The sequence below is a fragment of the Macrotis lagotis genome, chromosome 7 (genome assembly GCF_037893015.1).
Source record: "Macrotis lagotis isolate mMagLag1 chromosome 7, bilby.v1.9.chrom.fasta, whole genome shotgun sequence".
In the NCBI taxonomy this organism is placed as follows: domain Eukaryota; kingdom Metazoa; phylum Chordata; class Mammalia; order Peramelemorphia; family Peramelidae; genus Macrotis; species Macrotis lagotis.
This window is the reverse complement of record NC_133664.1, coordinates 41229835-41249892: the sequence shown is the minus strand read 5'-3', so window position 1 is coordinate 41249892 and position 20058 is coordinate 41229835. Positions and strand designations below refer to the sequence as shown.

General features: G+C 36.5%; 1 protein-coding gene and 1 pseudogene across 1 annotated transcript in view; both read left to right on the top strand.

Moving 5' to 3' along the window:
• LOC141494532 (DNA topoisomerase 2-binding protein 1-like) overlaps window positions 1-20058 on the top strand; it is a 32376-nt gene extending 12318 nt beyond the window's left edge. Inside the window, exons 9-14 of the mRNA XM_074195840.1 lie at window positions 5047-5216; window positions 5397-5617; window positions 9989-10299; window positions 11968-12143; window positions 15753-15961; window positions 19108-20058. Of these exons, the coding sequence (XP_074051941.1) occupies window positions 5047-5216; window positions 5397-5617; window positions 9989-10299; window positions 11968-12143; window positions 15753-15961; window positions 19108-19112 (1092 nt within the window). The 3' untranslated portion in view covers window positions 19113-20058. The remainder of the gene's footprint in view (window positions 1-5046; window positions 5217-5396; window positions 5618-9988; window positions 10300-11967; window positions 12144-15752; window positions 15962-19107) is intronic.
• LOC141494533 (SRSF protein kinase 2 pseudogene) lies at window positions 1405-4705 on the top strand (annotated as a pseudogene).

Sequence of the window (20058 nt, the reverse complement as noted above, 5' to 3'; positions counted from 1 at the left end):
AGTAAGCTTATATTATGGAGGCAAATAATGTGTACAAATTTAATTTTAAAAAATAGAAAGCAATTTTTTGGTGGAGCAAGAAGGCATGTCAGGAGAGCTTCATGAAAGAACATGAACTGAAGCTGGAGGGAAGGAAGGGAAGGATATTAAGAGGTAGTGTTTAAGAAGGGGAGGATAAGCAAATAAGAGAGGAAATGGGATGTTTGATGAGTATCCGGTATAATAGGCACATAGAGAGTGGTGGTAGAGGTGGGAATTCTAATCAGCCTGAAAAAAAATAGTTTGGGACCATGTTTAAATGCCAAATTATAGTTTCTGTTTTGTTTTAGAGGAATTAGGGAACTACTGATGCTTTTAAAGGAGCAGAGCAAAAAAGATTTGTGCTGTAGAATTATCAATTTAGCAGCTTATGGGAATTTTGATTTGGAGAGGACAAGTGTAGAGGAAAGGAAACCAATTAGATGGTGGGAGTAGTTAAGGCAGTCTGTGATTAAAAAAAAAAAAAAAGAAAGACCTGGGCTAGGATTGTAGTCATATCCTTAGAGACAGAGCAACAAATTTAATGAAATGTTGTGGTGGCATAATTGGCCTGGTGTGGTAACCAATAAATATGGAGATGAGGAAGAATAGAGTCAGAGATGATTCCAAAGGTTCAAACCTAGGTACATAGAAGGGTGCTGGGAACCTCAATTTGAAAAGGGTGTTAGTAAGAGAGATGGAATTCAGGGACAGAATGAATTTAATTGTGAGTATGTTGAATATATAACAAGGTTTTAATAATGTGGGACAAACATAAGGTATGAGAAAGAGAAGAAATCACCCACTATTCTTGGGAAAGGGCTCAAACAGGATAAGCTTAATAAGGAGAGAATTGGGATGGGCATTATAGGTAAAGGATGTGACCAACAGTGGGGAGGAAGGAATGGACTTGGGAACATTTCTTTTTTGCTACAAAAGATAAAACTTAAAAGACTTAGTACAGCTTTAAATTAGCAAGAACATCAAATTCTGAAGAACCAGAGAATTCAACAAATAGCTTTGACTTAAGAGGCAGCTAAGCATGGTGGAAAGGGTAGTAGAAAACCTGAGTGAATAATGAATCTGACATTTTAACTGTGTCATCCTACTTCCTGTTTCCTCAGCTATAAAACTGGGCAAATCTTACACATAATTACTTGAAGAAATTGTTTTGTATACTTTAAAGTTCTATGTAAATTGAGCTAATTTCATGTCATACTGTGGGTCAAACTGAGAGTCAGTCTTTTACCTTGCAATTACACTGATTTTTCCAGTTCAAAAATAAGAATGTGGTCATAATGTGGGTTTGGGGCCTCCTCTTGGACTGGCGGAGCAAGTGGAGGAGGCTGCAGCCCCCCGCTCCAGCTCCAGCTCCCCGTCACCGCCCCTTCCCCGAGTGGGATGAGCTCCCGGAAAGTGCTGGCCATTCAGGCCCAAAAGCAGAGGCTGAAGAGAGAGAAACATCTGAAAAAGCCAGAGCCGCAACAAAAAGCTCCCTCTGTACCCCCTCCACCACCACCTCTACCAGAATCAGCACCACCAGAACCAGAAGAGGAAATTCTGGGATCTGATTATGAAGAGCAAGAAGACCCTGCAGATTACTGCAAAGGTGGCTACCATCCTGTGAAAATCGGAGACCTTTTCAATGGCCGCTACTATGTTATTAGAAAATTAGGATTGGGACACTTCTCTACAGTCTGGCTATGCTGGGATATGCAGGGAAAAAGATTTGTGGCAATGAAGGTTGTAAAAGTGCCCAGCATTATACAGAGACAGCCTTGGATGAAATAAAATTGCTCAAATGTGTTCGTGAAAGTGACCCAAGTGACCCAAATAAAGACATGGTTGTACAGTTAATTGATGACTTCAAAATTTCAGGCATGAATGGTATACATGTTTGTATGGTCTTTGAAGTACTTGGCCATCACCTCCTGAAATGGATAATCAAATCAAACTATCAAGGTCTTCCCATCCATTGCGTAAAAAGTATAATTCGACAGGTTCTGCAGGGTTTAGATTATCTACACAGAAAGTGCAAGATTATCCATACTGATATCAAGCCAGAAAACATTTTGATGTGTGTGTAGATGATGCATATGTACGTAGGATGGTGGCAGAGGCCACAGAATGGCAGAAAGCAGGTGCTCTTCCTCCTTCTGGCTCAGCAGTGAGTACTGCTCCCACAACAAAAGCCTATAGGAAAAATATCTAAAAACAAAAAGAAAAAACTGGAAAAAAACCAGAAAAGGCAGGCAGAGTTGTTGGAAAAATGCCTTCGGGAAATAGAAGAATTAGAGCGAGAAGCTGAAAGGAAAAAAATAGAAGAAAATATCACTTCAACTATACCCACAAATGATCAGGAAGATGAATACCACCCAGAAGTCAAACTGAAAACAGCAGGATTAAAGGAGGCAGCTGATGAAGAATCTGCAAATGATGGTGGTGAAACTGAAGATCAAGAGGAGAAAGAAGACACTGAAAAAGAAAACACAGAAAAAGATGATGATGATGTTGAACAGGAACTTGCCAACACAGACCCTACATGGATAGAATCTCCCAAAACAAATGGCCATATTGAAAATGGCCCTTTCCTATTGGAACAACAAATAGAAGATGAAGAAGATGATGAGGAAGAGTGTCCAAATCCAGAGGAATATAATCTTGATGAGCCAGATGCAGAAAGCAATTATATATATAGTAGCTCCTATGAACAATTTAATGGTGATTTGCCAAATGGATGACATAAAATTCCTGAGTCACAGTTTTCAGAGTTTACAGCTTCAATGTTCTCTGGGGCATTAGAGTCTGTGGCCTGTAGCTCTACAGTTTCAGATGGAGCACCTCTAACTGAGCAAGAAGAAAACAATCCATCTCATGACAGGAGCAGGACAGTTTCAGCATCCAGTACTGGGAATTTGCCAAAAACAAAAACCCAGGCTGCTGACTTGTTGGTGAATCCCCTAGACCCATGGAATGCAGATAAAATTAGAGTTAAAATTGCTGATCTGGGAAATGCTTACTGGGTGCACAGGCACTTCACAGAAGATATTCAGACTCGTCAGTATAGATCCATAGAAGTTTTAATAGGAGCTGGTTACAGTACACCTGCTGATATTTGGAGTACGCCATGCATGGCCTTTGAGCTTGCAACTGGAGATTATTTGTTTGAACCACATTCGGGTGAAGACTGCTCCAGAGATGAAGACCATATAGCACACATCATAGAGCTTCTAGGCAGTATCCCGAGGCACTTTACTCTATCTGGAAAATATTCTCGGGAATTCTTCAATCACAGAGGAGAACTATGGCATATTACGAAGCTGAAGCCCTGGAGCCTCTTTGATGTGCTTGTGGGAAAATATGGTTGGCCTCGTGAAGATGCTGCACAGTTTACAGATTTCCTGATCCCGATGTTAGAAATGGTTCCAGAAAAAAGAGCTTCAGCTGGAGAATGCCTTAGGCATCCTTGGTTGAATTCTTAGCAGAATCTCCAAATATAACATTTTGAGCTAGCATCAGACCTAAATGGTGACTCTCAAATTCTTTAACAGGATTACAAGTGAGCTGGCTTCATCCTCAGACCTTTATTTTGCTTTGAGGTACTGTTGTTGGACATTTTGCTTTTTGTGCACTGTGGTCCTGGGGAAGGGTAGTCTTTTGTCTTCAGCTAAGTAGTTTACTGACCCACTCTCTTCTGGAAACACTTAATACCTTGTCTCTAAACATTGTTTCTTGTGTTATGTGGCATTCAAATGTCATTTTTTTGAACGAAAAATACTTTCCCCCTCTTTGTGTTTCAGCAGGTTTTGTAACTATTTATGAAGAACTCTTTTAGCTGAGTATTCTATAATTTACACGCTTAAGAAATTATCAAGTTGGAATCAAGAAAGACATGGCAAGGAAATGTAATTTTATCTGCTGGCAAAGGGATATCATTCTTGTATTATAGTATATGTAAATGTAACCTGTAAATGTTTCTTTCCATTAAATTTGGGATGGGACTCCAATTTCAGAGTAAAGCTACCAAGTTTTGAGTGATTTGTAGCTTCTTAAATTGCATGTAGCAGACATCAGCTGCTTTGAAGTCATATGAACTTATAATTCCATAGCAATTCTTTTTATGTTGGATTTTAAAACAAAGCAGCTCTCATTTACTAGATTTCTTTCCTCATATAGCACTTTAACAGAAGGCAAGACTTGTTTCTCATTCCAAAACATGGATTACACACTTGTACTCCAATTGAATATTTTGCATCTTTCTTTTTTAAAGTGCTTTTAAAGAAAAAAGAGCAATTTCCCTTATAATGTCATAACATGCTACAATGTGGTATTTATTTCTGCCTACAAGCTCTAAGTTGAACTATATACAGGTTAAATTGAACAAAGGAAACATTTCTATATATTCAATGAAAATTATGTTTAAGAAAGAATATTCTATGTCTTAAAAGCAAGGGGCATAGTGTACAATTTGCAATGAATGGACAAGGGAAAACCCCAGTCTCCGAGGTCAGAGATCACTGTTCATTCTTCATGTAGCTTTATATGTTTCTAACAACAAATTGCACTATCTTTTTTTGTCTTTCCATGAACTCAAGTACAAAGAAAATGATTTCCCTTTTGCAAGTTGCAGTTTGATTTATGCGTGTAGAATCCAGGACACAACTATAGTAGGCAATACAGATTTTATAATGTTAATATATAGAGGTAATTTGCCTCTTTTAGAAGTCAGTGGGATGAATGTACTTTTTTCCCCAGTTTTACACATTAATTATGGTGCCATTTTTTTTGACTTTGTCCATTTAAATTTATTCACATGCCTTTGCAATAACTAGATTGTGAAAAGAAACCCAAGTGTTGTAACGATAACCTATTGTTTGAGGTGCTTGCATTGTCTAATTAATTAAAGTGTTTTGTTTTGTTTTGTTTTCAAAAAAAATAATGTGGGTTTGGGAGATTGTTGGCAAGTTGTATAATGAATTTAGAATCTATTTTAGTCTAGAACAAGTATTTTTCTATTCTTTTTTGCAGATATACTTTTGTGGGTTTCGTGACAGAAAGTTAGATGAAGAAAAACTAAGAAGACTTATTAAGTGTAGTGGTGGAGTTTGCTTTAATCAGCTTAATGAAGATGTGACCCATGTTGTTGTTGAAGATTATGATGATGAGCTAAAACAATTTGAGACTAAATCAAGACACAGGTTATGACCATTTTTACTTTAGAGTAGTTTCCCCAGTGAGTTTTCTAGCCTTGTAAATTATAAAAGTGACTATGAGGCAGAGCCTTACTATGTAGAAACTGTGTAAAAGAGGCAAGGAAAGCCAAGAATGGTCTTCTTACCTTCAACTAATATGTCATAACTGTATTACTATTTTCATAGGCCTCATGTAGTGGGAGCAAAATGGTTGCTGGACTGTTTTAGTAAAGGCTATCTGCTTTCTGAGCAGCAGTACAACCAGGTGAATTACCAGCCCGTCGAAATATCCCTATCAGAACAACCAAAAATAAAAAGGCAAAGTTCAGAATTTGCAGATGGTGAAAAGCCTCAGCAAGCTGAGGAAGACTTGCTCTCTCAAAATGACCATGATGATATGATAGTAGGTAAGAAATACTTAAATCAAGTTTATTTTTTGAAAAGAATTGACTTTTTCTTAAAACGGTTTTCAAAATTATGTTTTGATTAAGTTTTTATTTTCATTTAGCTTCTTTGCCCTTAGAATACCTCTGTGAGAGGCAGAAACATTTATCTTCCTTTTTTTGAATTGTGAGATGTGGACACTAAGAGTTCTCTTTTTAAAATTTACTTCCTTGATAGCTAAGCTGCAACTAAAACCCAAGTCTCATTCCCAGCTCCATCAGTACTTGATCCAGGATATTTTACTAGCATCTCAGTACATTTTAGCATAAAATTAAAACCTTAAGTAGGGGTTGATTTCTAAATTGAAAATACTTTTATATTAGTTTCTTTTTTTTAAACAACTTTTGAAGATTTAAGAACTCTGGCCACTGTAGTAAACAACTACTATGCATGGGTTTTTCCCATTCTGACTACAATTACTTCTTGAAAGTCCTATCAATAAACAGCCTTATGAGTGATCTCAAGCTTTCTCTGAATCCCCAACCAATCAACAAAGTACTTGTTTTCCTACCTCCCCCCCTTAAACAAAAACCTTGTCACAGAAATGTGTGTGTGTGTGTGTGTGTGTGTGTGTGTGTGTGTAAAATCAAACAAGACAAATTCCTGAGTTCAGAAAGAAATTTTTAAAGCATCTGCTGGGGATAAAAAGGCAAAAGCTAAATAGGACCCACTTCCCTGAAGCTTAGAGACTGAAGGAATAGGAAGATAATATGCATCTATATAGGTATACACAAAGCTGATTCAAAAATAACCATAGATATGGTCTCATGCAGAAGGTGTCACTTAAGCTGTCACTTAAGCTAAGTCTTTTAGGAAACTGGACAACTGGTAGATAGCCTTAGAAGTGGAGGAGGAGTGTCATAGGAGTACATGGGGGAAGGAATGGACCATAAGACTGGAGGAGGGAGAAAGAAATTTAAATGCCGAATGGGAGTTTTATAGCTAATCCTAGAAGTGATAGGGAGTCATTGAAGTTTATTGAGTAGGAGGATGACACCATCTGATCTGTGCTGTAGGAAAAGGATTTTTCATATAGAGCATATATTTGAGTAGGGGGAGACCTGAGGGAGAAAAAACTTCTTTTCCTGGGCCTTGTCCCTCTATATTGAGAGCAGGGTCTGTCTCACTTTTGTATTTGCATCCCCATCATTTAGGACAGTATTTAAAATAAGCATGTAATATGTGACTTTGCATTCGTTCAGGTGATAGCTGTGAGTAGAGAGAAGGGGACTGGATGTGAGAGATGTGGAACTGCAAATAACAAAACTTGGATATGTGGAATTGAAGGAGAATCTGGTTGAGGATGATTCCAGGGTGACATTCTCAACAGAAATGGGAAAGTTGGGAAGGAGGAGTAGGTTTGGGGAAATGAGTTCTGTGTTGGACACATTGATGCTTCAAGGACCTCCTTTTTGAGATGGCCATTGGGCAAATTAGTTCACATGGGACTTGGGATGAAGAAGGTCTAAGCTAGAGATTGGGTCTGGGTAGAGAGACTTGGGAGCCATCTACACAGAGGAAAAGTATAATTATCATAACTCAGGGAAGTTTGAAAGGCATATTTTAAAGATGCATTATAAATTGATAAATATTTAAGTGCTTTCTCTAACACAGAAGTGTGCTAAATCCTGTTAAGGATATGAAATAAATGAATATGAAAGAGATGAAATAATGGTGTCTTTTGAGGAGGCTGACCAGAATCTCAAAATGTTTTTCTTCTTAACAACTTTTATAACTTGTTATTTTCTTGGATGCTGTGATTTAATTAGGAATTTGGTGTTTTTGTTTTCCATTGTTGATAAGTGCAATTTGGAGATTATATCCTTATTTTCTAAGATGATCATTTATTTTCTATGATCATTTACCATTGGTTGAAGTAGTCATTTTCCAATTCAACCTTACTCTAAAGAGTGACCCTTTTGGAAATCTTTGACACTGTTATTTGGGACAGGTATTATATTGAGAGATTTCAGCCTCAATTAGATATTTCAGTAGTATTGCAGTTTATTTTGTTTGTGATTCAGACCTGTAATTTCTATTGGTATAGAGAACTCCTAATGTGGAAACTCCCTCCACCAACTAAGGTTAAGGCATTTGTGGGGTCACCCATCTAGTAAGATTCAAAGGTAAGACTTGAACCCAACTCTTCTTTACTCCAAGGCTGCTCTCTCCACCATGCCCTATTAAATGAATGAAAAATTTCAGGAATTGTTTTTTTTTATATGTTTCTGCAATCTTATGTAGCCACCACCCTGTTAAGTTCTACACACACACACATACATACACACACACACACACACACACACACACACACACACACACACACACACACACTGCAATAGTGATATACTTGTAATCTCCTTAGGTAGGCACTCCTCCTAACAATGGAAAGTATAGTCCATCCTTGTGAATTGCATTCTGTGTTCTATAAATATTCTATAATAAATCCACCCAATGCTGTAAAATTATAATGATAAAAGAAGTTTGGTCCTAGAGAAGAGTGAAAAATTACTTTCCATTGCTTCTCAACAGTTTGAGAAACCAATGGAATGCAGTATTTGACATCAGACTTTTCTGGTATGTTAATTATTTTTCCAGACCTTTTTCTACTGTATTATTAGGGATGGCCTCTGGGAAGAGATTGGAAGGGATACAGTGTAAGGGGAATATAAGTACTATAGAAAAACAAAAATGGTTAATAAACATTTGTATTTTTAAAAAATTCCATAGGTACCACTTTATGACTTAGGCTGACCATCTGTTGTCACTCCCTTTCCATTTTATACATTTCTCAGATTATAAATTTTATGCTACATCTTACATAAAAGTTATCATTGATAATAGTCTACCTTTATTACCCTTTGAATCACTTATTATTTTGAATCTTAATGAGGTTATGAGATTGTATTATTAATAACTATATGGAAATTACTAGGTGAATATTAGTATGAGATTGCCTTCTAGGTTGGGAGATATCTTGGAGTTATTGAAAGTATTAGTATTATTGAAACTATACTCTAGTCTTACCTCTTCCTCCTGGTTGATTCTACAGCCAGCTCACTGTCCATTTTCAGCATCTGTCCAAAAAATGCATACTGATAGATCATATCCAACTGAATACCATAGTCTGAACAATAGACATTCTTCATCCATTTTTTTTCCTGTGTAGATGGTTGTTCTCTTTTGAACGTTCATGGATCTCGTTGACAAAACTGTATTTGGAGTCAAAGGGCCTTGAACTCAGGTTCAAGTTATAACCCTGTTGCTTTCTATTAGTATGATTTTTAGGCAAGTCATATAATCTCTGAGTCTCAGTTTTCTCCTTTATAATGGTGATTGGTCTGGAGGTTTTCTAAGGACTATCCAACTTGAAATATCATTCTATATATTCAGATATATCATTTGTTCAGCACACTATCAGCAGACATGAACATCTAGATGACCTTACCATTTATAAAGGGTTTCTATTTTGTGGTGGCTAGTTGGTACAGTGGATAGAGTACCAGCCCTGGAGTCAGGAGTACCTGAGTTCAAATCCAACCTCAGTCCCCTAATAATTACCTAGCTGTGTGTCCTTGGGCAAGCCTTTTAACCCCATTTGCCTTGCAAAAAAAAAAAAACCTAAAAAAAATAGTTTCTATTTTGTTTGGACTCCATTCGGTCTTCTCTATTGTTGTTTTTAGGGAATAATACTTCAGTCTGATTTTTTTCCCATTCTTCAGCATCTTCCCTTCTTAAGGATATCTTAAAAATCACTCTCCTCTCTGTTCCTTCAAAGTCATGTCACTTCTGTCACTTTCTGTGTGCTTAAAATTAATCAGCTCTTCCTGTCTTCTTCCTCATATACTTAAATGTGTGCTTTTGTGTGTGCATATGAATTCATTTGCAAAGGGAAGGGATCCTGGGATTTTTTGAGTCCAAATGCATTGTGATTTCCTTGACACTGATAACTAGCAAATATATCATTTAAAATTATTTCCTTTTCTTCTTCAAGTGTGCATAGTAAAATGTAGTGTACCTGATCTAAAATCACTTTTCAAATGACAAGGAAATCTAGTGGTCTAGATTTGAAATTTCATAATTTTCAACTATGTTTAGGGACTATTGTAAATCTTTTGGACACTATCACTTCTTAAGTGAATATTACTGGCATTCATCATGTACTTGGATATGAGTGAAAAGAATAATTATAGGACTCAAGTTCCTTTCTACACCATACATATGTGAGGATTGTACTTTGTTTTGTAGTTTCAGCAACAAATTATCTCTGTTCAGAAATTTAATGAAGTTGGAATGTGAATTTTCTTTCATTGACAACTATTTTTCCTTTTCAGATGATGAGACATCTGGAGCTGGGGTCTTTAATGATCCCCTTCATACTACTGTACAGGTGGAGAAACAGTATTTCTTTGGTTACAACTTACTGCCTCACACATCTGCAATTAGTGAAGGCTTATTTAGCCAAAAGAATTTCCTTGTCATAGGTTTTGGTGAAGATGAATATTTCATTATCAATGCTATTAAAGAAAATGCTGGAAAAATACTCCCCCTCCAAAGCAAAGCTATTGCTGATTATGTGATAGTTCCTTTGCTGGGGTGTGAAGTGGAGTCAGCTGAAGGAAAAGTTGTTACAAATACATGGCTGGTAAGAGGAAACTGGTGTATCTTCAAATAATATAAATAGACAAGAGTGAGAATTGTGCTTGAAAGCTAGCTATGACTACATTGGAGATGACTTATTATTGAACATAAAGTTCTGCTTTAGATGAAGTTTGACCTGAGCACAATTAAGATCTTAAAATTCCGAAACAAAAAAAATACTGAAATTAGGAAGTAAATGTTGAAATCTAAGGACCCATATGATTCCTGGCACAACAATAAGGAAGTGACAACATCAGTCTTGTGTTTGCCTGTGAAGTTGCTTACTCATGGGTCTTTCCCTAAAACTTTCCCTGGTATTTCAAGCCTTTCAAAAACACCAGTTTAGCACACCATCATCACCACCACCACCCAGGGGGAGTTTAATTTGATTTTTTAAAAATTTATTTATTTTTGAATTTTACAGTTTTTCACCAATCTCCCTTCCCTTCCCCCATCCCCCACAAAAGGCAGTCTATTAGTCTTTACATTATTTCCATGATATACATTGATCTAAATTGAATGTTTGTTCAGCCATTCCCAATTGATGAACATTCACTCAATTTTCAATTCTTTGCCCGCACAAACAGCACTGCTATGAATATTTTTGTACAAGTGATGTCTTTACCTTTTTTCATGATCTCTTCAGGGAAATTTAATTTAATTTTTTATTTATTTTTATTTACTTTGAGTTTTTCAATCTTTCTCCCAATCTCACTTCCCTCCCCCACCCCCCACAGAAGGCAGTTTATTAGTCTTTACATCATTCCCATAGTATGCATTGATCTAAGTTGAATGTGATGAGAGAGAGAGAGAGATCATATCCTTAAGGAAGAAACATATAGTATGAGATATAGCAGAATTATATAATAACTTTTTTTTAATTAAGGGTAATAGTCCTTGGTCTTTTTTTAAACTCCACAATTCGTTCTCTGAATACAGGTGGTATTCTCCATTGCAGGTACTCTAAAATTGTCCCTGATTATTGCATTGATGGAATGAGCAAGTGCATTAAGATTGATCATCAACCCAATGTTGCTGTTATGGTGTACAATGTTCTTCTGGTTCTGCTCATCTTGCTCAGCATCAGTTCATGCAAATCCTTCCAGGCTTCCCTGAATTCCCATCCCTCCTAGGTTCTAATAGAACAATAGTGTTCCATGACATACATATACCACAGTTTGCTAAGCCATTCCCCAATTGATGGACAGGAAATTTAATTTTAAAGAAAAGCTCATTGATCAAAACCATGAATTCTGATGGATTTTAATGAATTTAACTTCAATCACTTTATTCTATAAGACTGGAGGGAATTTATGGTCAGACCTATGATTTCAGTGGTGTAGGGAATCTAATTAGGAAACTCCTGCTGCTTGAGACACTGAGAAGTCAGGGTTCCCCCCCAAACAATATATGTCAGGAGCAAGACTTGAATTGAGGTCTTATTAATTTCATCTATTGCTCCATTTTGCTGCTAAGTGAAATATATATTCATTTTTCTGTTTCTGTTATGGGGGAGAAGAAGGAGTACAGAGAGGAAAAACATTGAGAATAAATCTAAAAATCTGATTTTTACTAAGGTACACCTAATGCTTCTCATTTAAATAAAGTTTTTGTAACTGAACTGGCATTAATTCCAATACCTTATTCCTGTTTTTATTTTCTTTCTTATAAGATTACTTGTATTGAGCAACAAAATCTTTTTGACCCAGCATCAAATCCGCTCTTCACACCAGTACCAGTATTGGAAGGAAGTGGTACTCCTTTAGAAAACTGTGTTCTTTCATTCAGCCAATTTATTGGAGCAGAGAAAGATTCCTTGGTATACTTAGCAAGCCTGCTTGGAGCAAGGTCTGTATTCACATTTGTATATAGACGTGGTATGTTTTTTTGTTTACCTCATTGTAAAAACACACAAAAGAGAATTCAGCTTTGTATAGTTGTACTGTTTATCTGTGTAATGTCTTTAAAGGGTCTATTACTTGAGCAAGCCACCCATGCTGTTAATGAGCATGTGGCATGATTCAATGAAACATTTCCCTTATCCTTATACTAGAGATTATGGAAACTTTAGGTCCACAAGCATTTGTTTCATCCATCACTCATATACAATGTAAAATAAACTTGAGACTTTGTTCAACTTCAGTATAAAACACCTTGGAAAGCAGAATTTTATGGATATCTGGGGGCAGCTAGGTGGCGTAGTGGATAAAGCACCGCCCTGGAGTCAGGAGTACCTGGGTTCAAATCTGGTCTCAGATACTTAGTAATTACCTAGCTGTGTGCCCTTGGGTTGCTGCTTAACCCCGTTTGCCTTGCAAAAACCTAAAAAAAAAAAAGAGTTTTATAGATATCTCCACCTGAATATCTTCTGACTTAACAAAATTGACATCCAAAACTGAATTTAGCATCTTTCCCCACAGTTACATCTCTAAAACTCCCTTCTTTCTGGTGATGTACCAACACTTTCACAAAGACAAAGATTTGAAATTGCAGACATCTTGACTCTCCTCTCTCCTGCCATAATCTGTTATTGTCAAACTGCCAAGTTTTCCATCAAAGTGAATTTTGTGTCTAAACCCAGAAATCTTACCATTTGCCTTGCTGCTCTACTCTGTTTCTTAACATAGAGCAGCCGTCCACAGATCCTGCAGTTTTGGAACCCTATCCAGGGTAAGGTCTGTCCTGAGTCGGCAGGCTTGCCACCCGTGTCTTATCTTTTCTTAAATTAAAAATTCTGGAAAGACCATCAAAGTCCCTTTAATGGTCTCCGTTCGGCATTCTTGTGATTCCCTGGAACAAAATTCTTGTCTCCCCCATTATAATGGGAGTTCCTTGAGGAACTATCTCACATTTGTATTTATAGCCTTAGCACCTAGCATAGTGCTTTTTGCTCCTCATTCTTCTCTAGTTTTATCGCTACTACCCCATTTTAGGCTCTGCTTACCTACTCTCCTGGATTATTGTAGTAACCCCCATTTAGCCTCCCTACCTTCAGGCTCTTCCTTCTCTAAAACGTCCTCTGCTCAACTGTAAGAATCTTCTCTTTGAAGCATAGGTCTCTAACTATGCCACTCACTCACTGGCTCAGAAGCCTTCAGTGATTCCCATTTCCCTCTGAGGCATAAAGCACAAGATCCTTAGCCTAGCTTAAGGTGCCTCCTCTTTCAGCTTCCAAACTTGCTCTTGTAGCCTTAGTTCCTAACATTCCCCTTTACATACTCTTCTCTTCTCTCAGGCTGAATTTGCCATTCTGCCAGCCCAGGGAATCTCTGTGCCTTGCTTGCAGTGCTTTCCTCACCTCTGAGGATTCTTCTTCAGTATTCAGCTCCCCGACCTTCCTCTAAGTGCCTTTCCCATTTCTCCTGTCCATTCTTCATCCTATTATTCTTTGGCTAGATCCTTCCCTTGCCTTTCTTGTTCATCCCTAATGAGTTTTTTTACTTACCCATGTCCTTGTCCTGTCTGCCCTTCTCTGTCCTTTCCCCAGTAAAATGGAAAGTGATGTAGAGGTGAAGAAACCAAAACCAGGAAAACAGTGTCCCCACAATGACTGTAGCCTTAAAAAGAAATAAAGAAAATGAAAGCTTTGCAGTCAGAATGACTTTAGCTCTACTCCTGGGAAGAGATGCAAACATGATGCTCCCTTCCTTCTTTGCAAAGATGGGGAACTTCAGAATATTACATAAACTACTGGATTCTGGTGACACGAAAGTTTTGCTGCATTGCTTTTTCCCCCCCATCTTTTTTTTTCTTCCTTACAAGGGATTACTAGCTGGAAAGAGAAGGGAAGAGGAATTTGAAAGTAATATAAAAATAAAATGATGAATTAATTTTTTTTAAAAGAAAAATTTTTCTGGGCAGCTTTAGTGGTGCAGTGGATAGAACACTGGCCCTGGAATTGGGAGGACCTGAGTTGTGTTGATGCAGAGAACCATGGGCATGGGGAATATTGAAATCAATTGGAAACAAATTTTGTAAATCTTTTGTTTATGTTGTTAGAAATCATTATTCTTCTTTTATCACTCTGTTTAAACACTTTCTCTTGAACTCCAGTTTGATCTTGGCAAAGTTCTCATTGGTAAGGCAAGCTAGGTGCAGGCACTGAAACAGCTGAAACAACATCTGAGAGACCACTCAGACTGGAATCCTTAATCCCTCTCCCAAAGACAAACTCTCCCATGTGGGACTTGGACAACTCCCAAGTTACCACCTCTTCCCATGGACCCTAAGGGGGAATTTAAGGAGATTTCAGCAAGGCTTAGGCTTTTTTTCCCAGACTTCTGCTTAACCTGGCAGCTGACCTGTCGAGATTAATTAACAATCCACATGGCTTTTCTTTAATCTTTTCTTAATTTCTCTATTTTGTTTTTACACCTATCTTCCTGGGTCAGGAATACTGAACCCACAACCCACAGCAACAGTGTGACCTTGAGCAAGTCACTTAACCCCATTGCCCCACAAAAAAAACCAAACATTTTTTTCAGAAGCAGATAGTACTGATATTTTATAAAGACAGTGAGTCACAGGGATGGTTTGACCATGGTTGTATAGCTATCAAGTGGTAGCACTGGGGCTTACACAGAGGTTTTTACATGTCTTTCTTTAGACCTCTTTGCCTCTTAGTAAGCTGCCCCATGGCTATCAGGCTAACTTGGAAAATTGCTTCAGAATGTATTTTTCCCAGCCCCCCCAATGGTAATTTAAAGAGAAAATGGTAGCTTTTTAGGCAGATAATCTGAATGCTCCTACCCAGTGTTCAGTTTCCCTTTTCAGATAGACCCAAAGCATGTTCTCTTGTCTACAAGCTTCCAAACTTTCTATAAATTTGATTATCCTCCCTAGTACCTAGCAGAAAGACATCTTGCTGTTTTTATTTTTGGTCCTACCCCATTCCATTAATTTCCAGGTAGAACAGAACAAGTTGGTACATCCCAACTACTCTATTTTCCTTCTATACAGCTGTCCACGTATTAGTAGAAAAGTCCCTGAAATCTTTCTGTCTCAAGTTTTTCACCTGTAAAATGAGGATAAATTTCTTTCCCAACATCACTGCTTTTTGTGAGGCTCCAATGAGATTTGTTAAAGTTTTGGGGAAAGTTGAGAATAGCTTTATGTATATGAAATGTTGTTGCTCTGTAATAATAATGATTATTGCTCTGTTCTGGTTGCTTTTCATGTGACTTTGTTTGAAAGAGTGAAGGTAAGCAGGTACATAAGTGCATACATTAAAAGTTTTTGTTGTTATTACTTGTAGAAATTATTTTAATTTGTATTTTTTTAATATCAGTAATCATTTTTACTCCAGTCTGGTAATGTTTTTTGTAACATTCTGTTTTTGTTTAGTCAGAAGAACAGAACTATATCTTGTTTAGACTCCTAAGTTATTTGCTTGCAAGTTCAGATAAATTATTTTACTAGTCAAGTCAGTTTATTAAATGTCTGTTTTAACAATTTCAGAGTTCAAGAAATTGTGTTCCAGGACAATGAGAAGAATGACATGCCTCCCACTACCCATCTTATAGTGAAACAACCAGATGGTCTTAAATATCAATCTTCAAAGAAGTGGGGATTCCTTGTAGTGTCTATGGCTTGGATATTGGAGACTGCCAAGTTGGGAAAGAAAGCAGACGAATACAAGTTTCTAGTTGGAAATCTGCCCAAACAAGGTTATCAATTTGACTTTGTTTTGTATTGAATGTTTATATTACGAGTTGATGCATGGGATTATAGGTAGAGACCTGACAAGGTTGAACCTTCCAGTTCAACTATCTCATTTTACAAATGAGGTAATTGATTCAACTGAACAAGGATTTTTTTTTTTAATGAAAATGTCCTACTTCCCCAGGACATTATATTCTCTTGGAAGAAAATATAATGTGAAGGATGCCAATTATAATGAGTATCCTCCCAAGCAAAGAACTTTCATTTTTCACTTTTGCAGTTGAGCAATCATATTTTAACCTTATTAAATTATCTTTGGAGAAAGAAAAATGAATGTGTGGTGCTTGAACAGATAGATAACATTTAATTTTCATCATCAGTAAGGTACATTCAAGCAATACCCCAGAGATGAACTACTTCAGGATTTTTTCATAATGTCAAAAAAAAAATTTTAAACACCTCTTAACAAGAAAAATCAGGAAATAAAATTTGAAGTTCTAGGTTGTATTTATTGTTGGAATTTTTTGTTGACTCATACTAATATACTCATAGCATATGTAACTAAAACTAAACTAGAATTTCTTATAGCAGTTTTCAATAAGTGTGTTGGACCAAGACAGTCTTGTAAGAAATTAAAGCTGAATATTCCAAAATGATAATGACCATTCGAATGTAAGTTTCTTGAGGCAACGGTCTGTTTCTGCTTTTTTCTTTGTATTCCCCAGATGTTTAGCAGAATGCCTCATACATAATAAATTCTTAATGTTTCTTAATTTAATTGATTGATCAGTCATTGCCTGGAAGACAGAAGTAACTAGTGGTTTTCCAGGTCTAGCTATATTCTCACAGACCTCTAGAGGTCTCTCCTTGACTGGAACCTCCACACCTTCCTAAAGACTGCCCTCCATAGTCCTGCTTCTGGTCAGTGGCATGCCAAACTAAAAGGTCAGAGGCATCACACCACACAATTTTGCTCCCTTTTTTGGAGCAGCACTCCTCACCAGACCCTTTGTTGCATTACTTCAGGGTCTTCCTGTCATGCCTAATGTGGCTCTGTTGTCTTTCTTGTCAAGGGGCTACCACCTCTTCCTGTCATCTGTGTAGTAATTCAGATGTTTGACTATAAAGACTGAAAAAGGAACACCCTTCCTCTTTTAAGAATTGATAAGTTCTTTCAAAATAGTTCTCTTAGCACACAATGACTCCGAATGGACACCAAAGGACACAGAACATAACTCATATCAAACTTTTCCTCTTCAAAAATCCCTAACAAGTGATGTATAGTCCATTTGTTTGTTTTTCTTGAAGACCCCAAATGATGGGAAACCTGCTTCCTGCCTAAGTCTCTCATTGCTCTTCGGGCTAGCTTTTGTTGCTAGGATATTTTGTTTATATCAAGCCTCTTATCTTCCTCTCTACAACTTCTCTCCATTGCTTTGCCCAAACAGAGGCAGTGTGGTCCAAATGAAAAAATGCCTCCTGGCTTTGAATCCTGTGTTTGTCAGTCATTGTGTTTCCTTTGGTACCTTTGCAGCTCTCCATACTTGTTGGTAAAGCAGGAAGAAGAGACAACTTTATGGTATATAGTCATCCTCTGATATAATCTCAGTTCTTTTTCTCCTACTCGTGTTTTCCTTTCATCTATGCCTTTACTAGCAATTTTTATTTCTTTCATTTGAGTAAAAGTTCTGAGTTCTATCTGTATCCTAATTAATCTGGGCATTGTGAAAAAGAAAAGTTGTATTCAATTTTTTCCACAGCAGATCAACTTCTCCGATCTAACTGCTCTCAGGTCTAGATTGTCACCACTTAGAACTAGAGTTGTTCAACTTTTATAGCCTGTGAGTCACTTACATTCTAAAATAGGAGCATTTCTTTAAAAGAAAAATGTCCAGCAGAGTAACTTCCTAATATGTTTATCTTGGGTAGCCAAGAGAATTGGTTAAAGGGAAATCAGAAATTGCTTTGCTAGAGGTGGGGAAAAGTTTTTCCAATTTTTTTTTTTCACAGAGGCTCCTGAAGTACAGCCTCCAGATATCATGGCCTGTTTCCTAATTTCAGGAAGTTGCAAATACATGTTGATCCTGGTTAAAAATTAAAAAAGAAGTCTTGATTTGGGGCATTTAGAAATTGAGTTAAATATGAAAATGTCAAGATCATTAACTGTGTAGATTTACATTCATTTACATAATTCATGATAGTTAGAACAACTGAATATTCCATAGGAAGGTGTATCTGGTAAGTTGCTTCCTTTTAGGTTATTGCTTAATAATAAATGCATAATATTTGGGGATTTTTTGCAAATTCTTACATATTTTTCCTTTTAAAAGCTAAGGTAATTTAAGTCTTTTGAATAAGAAATATTTTTTTCATTTTTTGAACAATTTCTTTAAAAAGCATTATTAATATTTACTTCTCTGTTATTAAAAAATAAATGAATTGAATTTTGTTAGGTAAGTTATAATTCTTGGTCTTTAGCATTTTAAAGTGGAATGATTTCCACTATTTGCTAATTATTTCATGAGTACCTGTCTTATTCTACCCCTCTCTCTGCCAGTTCTGCTTCTGTACACCAAAAAGAAAATATTGTGAGCTCTTTGGTGTCTCTGATAGATTTTTTAAAAAATTCTCCTGTGGTACTTTTGTATTGAGTAACATGCAGTTACTCAGTAAACTTTCTTTGCTGAACTAAAAATTCATTGTTTTGTTAAAGTATAGACATATTGGAAGAAACTTTGATTCCATAACATTGAAATCATCATTTTGATGAACCTTAAGTAATGAGGAGAAAGAAAAACCTGGGTTCAAATCCCTTATTCTGCAGCTTGAGAAAGCTTCTTTGAGCAAATCAGTCTATTTCTCTACCCTCATTTTTTCCAATTATAAAATGAGACATTTGGACAAGATGAACTTACTTTTCTAAATCCCATGAATTCACATTAATTTAGCACCCTCACAGGTGATTTTTCTCATAAATGCTTGAAGTAGGGAGTAGAAGTATGATCATCTTAATTTTTGCAGATGAGAAAGAATACAAGTTCAAAGCCCTTGCTACATAAATGTCAATAGTCATTTGGTGTTATTGGATGACTGATGTTCTCCAAAAGAGACTTAAAAATTTTGTTACTAAACTAGTTCTCTTTTTTTCCAGAGTGATACTACTTTATACAGAAAGTAAAAGAACCTTCACAGGAACTGCCCAAGATGAGCAATTATACTTCCCCGACCTATGTTGTTTTAATAAAAGGTTATGCTTTTTGCTGACATAACAGAATAGTTCCAGGAAAGTAATGATAAAACCTGCATGGCATAATTTATGCTACCGCTTTATTGTTCAAGGTTTAAACACAGCTTTATGTGCACTACCTTTCTTGTGATCCTGGTCAAATTTATAAAGAATTCTCTTATTGTGAACACCTGTTTCCCAAAACTCAGTCCTTTCTTTTTTTTTTTTTTTTTGTTGTTGTTTCTTCTGAATTCAGGCTGAGATTTTGGAGATTCAGTTTGTATAATTGTTTTAGGTTCTATTCAGTCTGCTACTTTGCAAACACATTTTTTAAATCTGATTTTTGATGATAGTTACTTGACAATTGTCTGCATATGAGTACTTCTCTCAGTTGTCCATATAACACCTATAGAACTGTTAGAAGTCCATGTTGAAGAGTCACACTAGTGTTTTTTTCCTAAATGCCTTCCTGACCCATGAGGAAGACAGAGTGTACATCTAAGCTAGAGCTAGTTATTTAGGTGATGAAAATTTGTTGAAGCATTTGTTGACTTCAAAGATCTTGAAACTTCATGTCCTTCTGTTTACTGTTATCTTTTGCTTTGAGAGAATAAGGAAACATTAATATACAAGTAAGCAAAAATGGAAAATGGGAAGTTTTTAAGTTTATCTTTGTTGTGATATGTTTTTATATCTCAAAACCTTGTGCTTTTTTTTCTCCTTGCCTTTCCTTCCTTTTCCTTTATTTCTTCTCTTCCTTTCCTTCCTTTCTTTCATGAATATTTTCCCTTGTGAAATTCATTTCAATGAGTAACTGTTAACAAAAATTTGCATACAAGAAGATTTGGATTTAAAACCGTTTTCATGTGGATTAAA